The sequence below is a fragment of the Propithecus coquereli genome, unplaced genomic scaffold (assembly GCF_000956105.1).
Source record: "Propithecus coquereli isolate 6110/MARCELLA unplaced genomic scaffold, Pcoq_1.0 Scaffold295, whole genome shotgun sequence".
Lineage (NCBI taxonomy): Eukaryota > Metazoa > Chordata > Mammalia > Primates > Indriidae > Propithecus > Propithecus coquereli.
Window position 1 is genome coordinate 41,571 of NW_012148563.1, and position 8,230 is coordinate 49,800.

The 8,230-nt window shown below is 46.9% G+C and overlaps 2 protein-coding genes across 2 annotated transcripts in view; one reads left to right on the forward strand and one right to left on the reverse strand.

The window, feature by feature from the left end:
• Positions 1 to 2,199: 2,199 nt before the first annotated feature.
• Positions 2,200 to 8,230, forward strand: part of LOC105813987 (UDP-glucuronosyltransferase 1-1) — a 17,818-nt gene continuing 11,787 nt past the window's right edge. Inside the window, exon 1 of the mRNA XM_012648847.1 lies at positions 2,200 to 3,106. Coding sequence (XP_012504301.1) covers positions 2,243 to 3,106 — 864 coding nt within the window. The 5' untranslated portion in view covers positions 2,200 to 2,242. The remainder of the gene's footprint in view (positions 3,107 to 8,230) is intronic.
• Positions 4,724 to 5,480, reverse strand: DNAJB3 (DnaJ (Hsp40) homolog, subfamily B, member 3). The gene has a single exon (XM_012648848.1). The coding sequence runs from the start codon at positions 5,444 to 5,446 to the stop codon at positions 4,724 to 4,726; it is 723 nt and encodes a 240-aa protein (XP_012504302.1). The 5' UTR covers positions 5,447 to 5,480.

An 8,230-nucleotide genomic window follows, 5' to 3' on the forward strand; every position in this document is an offset into this window, starting at 1 on the left:
AGAGTTTATAATCATTATCTGAGAGAGCATTTGTCTGATAGGAGTGACACCTCTATCATCAGAAGCCGGAAAGGCTTCTAAGTGAACTTTAAGATTTATTTATTTATTTTTTTCGGTCATGTTAAAAAGCCCAATGAGATTTTCTTTGGCTTTGCGTCAAATCTGTAGCTTATTTGGGACCAAATCAAGACATCGAGACTGTCACAATGTTAATCCTTTGCTGTATACCTCTTCCTCTAGTCTAGCCTAGATCGATGTGTCTCATTAGCTCAGAGTGAGCACTGCAGCCAGGCCGAGTCGTCAGGTTTGACGTGGCTTCTTACTCGGCAGGTGACAGCCGCGTGTGGCTGGCGGGTGCTCCCAGGGAGGACAGCTGGGCACGCTGCCCCGGCTGCTACCCCACAGGCACCCGCTGCGGCCGCAGCTGGGCAAGCGGGGAGGCTCCTGAGTTCTGGGCAGGAGGCCCCACTCTGGAAACTTGCTGCTTCCACTGGAAACTTAAGCGCTAGCTGCCCTTGCTGACAACCGTAGCAGCTGCAGCAGCAACAACAAACTCAAAGTTCTGCCTTCCCAGGCACCCTACCGCTTCCTCTCTCTTGCTTTTACCTCTTCGTACAGGGCGTGGGCGGCCCAGGCCCCACGGACTCGTCCTCTTGCGTGGCTCTGGGGGGAAGTAAACGGGCGATGGCAATGATACGATTTGACCTGGGGGTAGAAGGATGGAAACTGAGCCTTGGGAAAAACATACAGTTATGAGGCTGAGACAGAGAGAGGAACCAGATAAAAGAGGGCAGAGAAATTACTGTTGGAGAGGAAGTAAGAAAACCAGGACTCCGGACTTCTAGCCTGCAAGGAAAGGTTAAACCCAAACGCTCCCTGCACAGTGGCAGCTGGGTTTCTCAGCGAGTGTCTGGGCATGAGCACATCTGCCCAGCGGTGGCACGTGTTCTCGGTGTTGGTCTCTAAAGGGGCGACTTCCTGCCATAGGAAAGCCTCAGGCTGGCCAGCCAGGGTGGACCGGCCAGGCGTGAAGACACAGATGCGGTGAGCTAGAAAGCCGGACAGCACAGGGAGCCTGCCTTCTCCTGGGGCGACAGGACAAGGAGGCCTCAGTAATCTTGCCAACCACATGTGGGAGTGACTTTCTGGAGCCAGGCCAGTACCACAGGCATGCGACCCCTCTGACCACACAGACTTCCACCCTCAAAGGGGCCCTCAGTTGCTTTCTCCATCTTGAAATTTGAACAAAGGGCCCCACGAGTTATGTAGCCCTCCTGTTCTGGAGGAATCTGTCCCTATCAGGACTTGGCACTGGAAATGACCTTGGAGAAAGGCCTGAACATAAGCTTCAATGTGCGCCCGAGTCCCTAAACAGAGTAGCAGAAGGCTGGAGCTTCAGCATTCAGGAGAAGAGAAATTCAGACAAGGCCAGATCCGGGGCCGGGCTCCAGCTCCCTCTTGTCCCGTGGGGAGCAGGATGTGTTCCAAACTCACTGTGTGTCATTGCTTAGGGTTGTCTTGCCCATGTGTGCCTTAGATAATAGCATTTCATATTCCATGGAGCAGACGTGGAATTCTCAACAAACCCTTCAACAGAATCACATCATCCCATGTTGAGGTCAGTGTCCGTCCAGTTATTCGCTTGTTTGAGAGCCACTTCAAATAGAATCCTCCCTGATCATTACAAGTGATATCCTGCTTTGGAAAATGAACAAAACCAGAGAGCCAGCATCTCCCTACTCATTTAGAGAGAGCTGGCTTAGCAATGTTATATGCTTCTCTGGATGTGCTCTGTGTTACTCCTGCAGGGGAGGAAGGAGTTCTAAGATGGGATCACATCTAGTAGAGAGGTTATGGTTGGGGACCAGGACATTGGCAACTCTTCAGAGCATAGTCACAGCCTGGTAGAATGTGGTTAATAGAGAAGTAGGAGACAATCAGATGAAATGTGTGTCCACATGTTTTGGACATTGGATGAAAAACATGAGAGTGAAATCAAGTGTTCCTTAAGGAGAGCAGCAGGGTCAGATTAATTTTTCCAAGATAGGAGTGATTAGATCTCACCCGGGGGCCAGATAGGGATAGATTTATTTTGTAATGATTAACTTAAGGAGTACACTCTGTCTTTCAATTACATGCCATTTTCCTAAGTGGATCAATGATAAACTAACAAGGGTGAAAAAAATGAATATAAGAGGCACAGCCTGCGGTGGAAAGTTAGTTGCTGTTGGCTTCTGCTGAGATGGCCACCGGACTCCAGTTTCTTCCAATGGGGCTTCTGGGGCTGCTGCTCTTCCTGAATGGTGGTCCCTGCGCTGAGGGTGAGAAGGTGCTGGTGGTACCCATGGATGGCAGCCACTGGCTCAGCATGCGAGAGGTGGTGAGGGAGCTCCATGCCCGAGGCCACCAAGCTGTGGTCCTTGCACCAGAGGTGAATATGCACATCAAAGAAGAGGACTTTTTCACCGTGAAAACCTATGGTTTTCCATACAGCAAGTACGATTTTGAGAACCTCCTTAAGGAACACATTCAAATTGCATTTGAAACACAACATTTTCTGAATATGTTTTTTAAAACGATGGCAATTTTGAAAAGGTCATCTGTGTTTCTTTATAAGTCTTGTGCAGACCTAATGCATAACAAGACCCTGCTCCGGCAGCTGAATGCCAGTTCCTTTGATGTGGTTTTAACAGACCCTGTTTACCCCTGTGGGGCAATGCTGGCTAAGTACCTGTCCATTCCCACTGTGTTTTTTTTGCGTTTCATTCCATGTCACTTAGACTTTGAGGGCACACAGTGTCCGAACCCTTCCTCATATATTCCTAGGTCACTAACAAGGAATTCAGACCACATGACATTCGTGGAAAGGGTCAAGAACATGCTCTACCCTCTGGCCTTGTTCTACATTTGCCATGTTTCTTATTTTCCTTATGCAAGCCTGGCCTCCGAGGTTCTTCAGAGAGAGGTATCATTGGTGGATATTCTTAGCCATGCATCCGTGTGGCTGTTCAGAAATGACTTTGTGCTGGACTACCCCAGGCCCATCATGCCCAACATGGTCTTCATTGGGGGCATCAACTGTGTCAACAGGAAGCCACTCTCTCAGGTCTGTATCGGTATCTTTATCCAACCAAGGTTCCAGGCAGAGCACATTTTGATTTATTTATTTATTTATTTATTTAAACAGTTTTTTAGAGACAGGGTCTTGCTCTGTCACCCAGGCTGGAGTGCAGTGACATGATCATAGCTCACTGCAACCTTGAACTCCTGGGCTCAAGGGATCCTCTGCTTAAAACTCCTGAGAAGCTGGGACTACAAGCATGCCGCCACTCCTGGCTAATTAAAAAAATTTTCTTTGTAGAAATGGGATCTTGCTATGTTTCCCAGGCTGGTCTCGAACTCCTGACTTCAAGTGATCCTCCTGCCTTGGCCTCCCAAAGTGCTGGCATTACAGGCATGAGTCACCACACCCAGCCCGCATATATTATATATATTTAAGTTACAATCGCTTACTTATCTACTCGTTCTACAAAGATTTCTACTTCTCGTCCTAATAGTCTTCAGTGAGATAAACTGTTAAGTGGTCTACAGCAGTGTAGTTAAGGTTTGCAATGGTCTCTGACAGGAAGGAGAGGCAGGGCTGAGGGTCTGCAATAGGACTGATAAACACCGGTGTGACTCAGCTGACACTGTCCATGAAGATGGAAGCACTGTCTTCACGGTTGTTTGATTTCCTTCAGCCGTGTAGGAGCAGATAAATTGAGTTGTGAACGATTCCATCAGGGGATTTTTGCTTGTAGATTTTTAGTAGAGGGATAAAGGAACTAGCAAATTGCAATTGTCAACATGATAATTTCTAGTGGTCCTGTTTTGGAAGGGATAGAGAAGTGATCCCAGGATCCCTAAGCACTCAAAGGAAGTAGAAGTTTCAGTAAGTAGTGGAAGTGAGGCAATGAAATGGGGTCTCTGTGATCAGAGAAAGAAACAACCAAGTCCAACTTTTCAGAGAAGAAGCTGTACTGAACAGAGGTTTTCTGACCAGGAGTTGGTGTCTGGTGTATAGTGTGGGGGACATATCAGAGTTGGGAAGGCATCACGAAGACTGCATGTCAAATGGGTCTTCTACTTGGTACACTTAAACTGAGAGATGGTGGAAGGGGTAGAGAGGAGATAAGCCAGTGTAGGTGGGACAGTGATGAAGAGGCAAGAGCCTAAAAAGGGCAAGGTTTCTTAGGAGGGGCTGACCACATCACCAAACCTACCCTATCCCATCACCAGCATGTATGTGCTATTAAAAGCCATCTTTATTTTAAAACATAAGTATTAATAATATATTCCTATCTTTCACCACTACATACGAAAAAATTGAAGTAAAATGTTTCAGAGCAAATTACTTGGCTTGTATTTCAAACAAAAAGGAAAAAGGCAAGATTCAAGGTGCTGTGGTGACATTTTGTCCTAGCACCACGAAATAATCACCATCTGCCTTGGGATTAAGTGTAATAAATGGCAAAGTGCATACAGATATTTACAACAGTTTTAAAGACAGAGGTCCTATTTTCGTAGTCCCAAGAATAACAACAAACAGGCGTTGGCTTTTAGTGTTTATAAACTCTTGGGTACAGTTGTTCTCAAAGTAGAGTTCACTTGCAATCTTAAAAAGAAAACAAAAAACAGTCCTGTTATTCCCTAAAATGTGCTTTAAGTCAAACATGGACTGGCATTACTCGGTGTCAATGCGTAGCAACTGCTCTTTGCCATTTATCATCAGGGATTTTAACTCTCCGTCTTCTTCCACTTCCACTCTTTCTTGGCCATTCTCAACAATTCTCTTGGTGGTGATTTTTTTGCCATTCACTATTTCTGTGGATGTCGACACGGACCTGAAGCTGCCTGTTCCACCACCACCAGCAGACATGGAGAAGGAAGAAAGGCCCCCATTTCCCAGGGAGCTAAAGGAAGTAAATTCTGTATCCAAAGAAGAAAAACCACCTCCAAAGCCTGGAAATTCATTGAAGGTGGAGAAAAGGGATGCTGACCCTCTGTTTCTGCTTCCCCGGGAGCTCCTCCGACCCCCAAAAATGTTCTCAAGCGGGTCTCCGAAGAAGTCAAACGAAAATGGGTCCCGGCCACCAAAGAACTCCCTGAAGACCTCGGCCGGGTCGCGGAAGGTGAAGTTGTACTCGAAGGGGTCCTCGAAGGGCCCGCCGGCAGCGCCGCCACCATCCACGCCGGCCTTACCACAGCGGTCGTAGACGTCGCGTTTCTTGGAGTCCGACAACACCTCATAGGCCTGGGCCACCTGTTTGAATCTCTGCTCCGCTTCCTCCTTGTTCTCAGGATTTTTGTCGGGGTGCCACTTGAGCGCCAGCTTGCGATACGCCTTCTTGATGGCCTCGGAGGAGGCCTGCCGGGGCACGCCCAGCACCTCGTAGTAGTCCACCATGTTGGGGCCGCCACGGCCCGCGGGCCACAGCGCGGGGAGAAGCGCAGAGGGCAGGCCGAGGCAGCCCCCACAGTGCTCCGCGAGGTTGAGCCCCACAGGGTCGCCCCTTGTGACGCGGCAGCATCTCATTAGTCAAGGCCAGCGGTGGCTCCGCATCCCAGAATGCAGTGCTCCTGGGGCATGCCCAGCTCTCACGCAGGCTCTGTCTTGTCCCGCCTAGGCGCGTCGGCCCCGCCCACTCCCCGAGCCCCTCCCACTCGCCGGTCCCGCCCACTGATGCCCCTGGCCTAGCTGTGGTCTCCAAATAGGTAGAAAAGAGGGGAGTTTGCGGGGGAAAGAGAGGGCCGTGACTGGCTGGTTTAGGAAATGTTTTTCTTAAAGTCGGCTTTATATCAGAATGTCCCCTCTGCCTAGAGGAGAGATAGTGTAACGGGAGTGAGTTTGGTCTGATCCTGGGCCGAAGGCCTCGTTTGGTTTGTCTAGGACAGCAGTTCTCAAACGTTTTGGCCGCAGAGCCTGTATCTATCATACGCACAGCGTTAGAAATTAAAACAGAAGTAAAAAGATAAATTCATTGATTAATGTAATAACAATAAGCCCATTAGACACTAACATAAATCATATATTTATGAGAAAATATGTTTTTCAAAACAAAATTATTTAGTGAGAAGCATGGCATTATTTTACATTTTTTGCATCTCTTTTTAGTACGTGGCTTAACAGAAAAGAGCTAGATTCTCACGTCTTCTTCTGCATTCAATCTGTTGTGATATTACACATCATAGATGTAGCCTCTGGAAAACTTCACTGCACACTTAAGAGAGAATGAGAATGAAAAATTCAAATAGTATTATTATGGAAATAATTCTGACTTTGGAAAAATCACCTGAAAAATTCTTGGGGATCCCTAGGGTTCCCTGGCCCATACTTTGAGAACTGTTGGTCTGTTCTAGTACATTAGTCCCTCAGTATCCCGGAGGGATTGGTTCCAGCACACCTCCTGGTAACCATACCAAAATCCATGGATGCTCAAGTCCCTTATATAAAATGGTGTAGTCTTTGCATATAACCTATGCACAACGTCCCATACACTTTAAATCATCTCTAGGTTACTTACAATACTTAATACAATGTAAATTTTACATTGTAAGTGTATAATTAATACAATGTAAATTATACATTGTAAGTGTATAATTAATACAATGCAAATTTTGCTTTAGAGATGGGGTCTTGCTATGTTGTGGAGGCTGGGCTTGAATTCCTGAGCACAAGCGATCCTCCACTCATCCTCCCGAGTAGCTGGGACTACGGGTGTATGCCACCATGCCCAGCTCTATTGTTTTAATTTGTATTATTTTTTATTCTTGTATTGTTATTATTTATTTATTTGAATATTTTCAATCCACAGTTAGTTGAATCTGTAGATGCAGAACCCGCAGATACGGAGAGCCAGTTGTACCTATAACTCATTTTTCTTGACTGCTAAAAGGAACTCCATCCTGGTTTTAGATTCTCTCAGGGAAAAGGAAAGAAAGCACTATCCACTATATCAAATTCATTAAAACTTGTGGGACATGTTTATAGTGCTGTGGTTAAACTTGGGTGTAGTAATTTATTCCTACTAAAACTGCTGTATCATGACCAAGATTTTCTTTTTGGCATGTCTTGACATCTGCATTCTCCCTACCTCCTCCTTATTCTTTGACACGGTATTCTTTTCTTCCATAGATCATGAGACAATACACCAATAAAGATCACTTAGTTCTAGGGGGAAAATGATTAACTAATGAACATTGATCATAAAGGGTAGTAGGTCTAAGGGGATGTGTTATCTCACCAGAACAAACTGCTTAGTTTATATTGCCTCTAGTAAACACGAATCCCGGGACTTGGCACTTGGTAAGCACGCAATAAGCAACAGTAGCTCAAGAGTAGAGTTCAGTGTGAACAAAGCAACTTGGGAAGATACAAAGCAAGTTTGGGGAAGGGCAAGTGAATGGCTGGCAGGGAAGGGGCAGCAGGAAGGGTGAAGCAGAGTGCTAGAGAGGAGCAATCAGCTTGGAGAGATGGTCTGGGGGCCATGCCAGGGGGTCCTGAGGAGAAGACCAAGGAGTCTGAATCATTTTCTGGGCCCTAGGGAGCTGTTGACCAAGGTGTAAGAAGTGGTGGGGGCTGGGTGGGGCAGTGCAGGGGGCTGCTGCTGCCGTGATTCAGAAGGGACACTGGGACTGGGGGGCTCTGGAGACTGTGACCCTGAAACAGGACTGGAGCAGCTGAGTCTGGGAGACATCCAGATTCAGCACTTGCTTACTTGGGTAAGGAGTCTAGAACAAAGAGAGAGGGAATGTCATCTCCAGAGGGAAACATTTCCTGGTGCCTACTGTTTACAAAATCAGGGACTGGCACCTTAGTGACAGCATGATTCCAAAGCTGAAATCTTGCCTATAAGCAATATATGTACAGTCTATATCTGTAGTCTGGTAGCAAGGACAGGCATGCAAACTGCTAAAGGATACAAGGCAGAATAAACAAAATGCTGCCGAGGTTCGAGGGAGGTGGCTTTGTTTCCCCTGGAGGGTCGTGTAGATGATCCACTGGGCAATAGACATGTTTATGTTGGTCCTTCTGTTTAGTAGCAATCCCCTCCATTCTGACCCGATCAAAGGAGCTGTGAGTGTGCCTAGGGGTGGGCAATTAACTTCTGGCTTCAGCTTAAAAGGAAAGCACCTTCTAATGGGATTCAACGCTTCTGTGGACACATCAGTGGCCCCAAAGCAAAACTGC

Excerpts from the sequence above, each read along its gene's own strand:
- DNAJB3 (XM_012648848.1), bottom strand. The coding sequence starts at position 5,446 with ATGGTGGACTACTACGAGGTGCTGGGCGTGCCCCGGCAGGCCTCCTCC.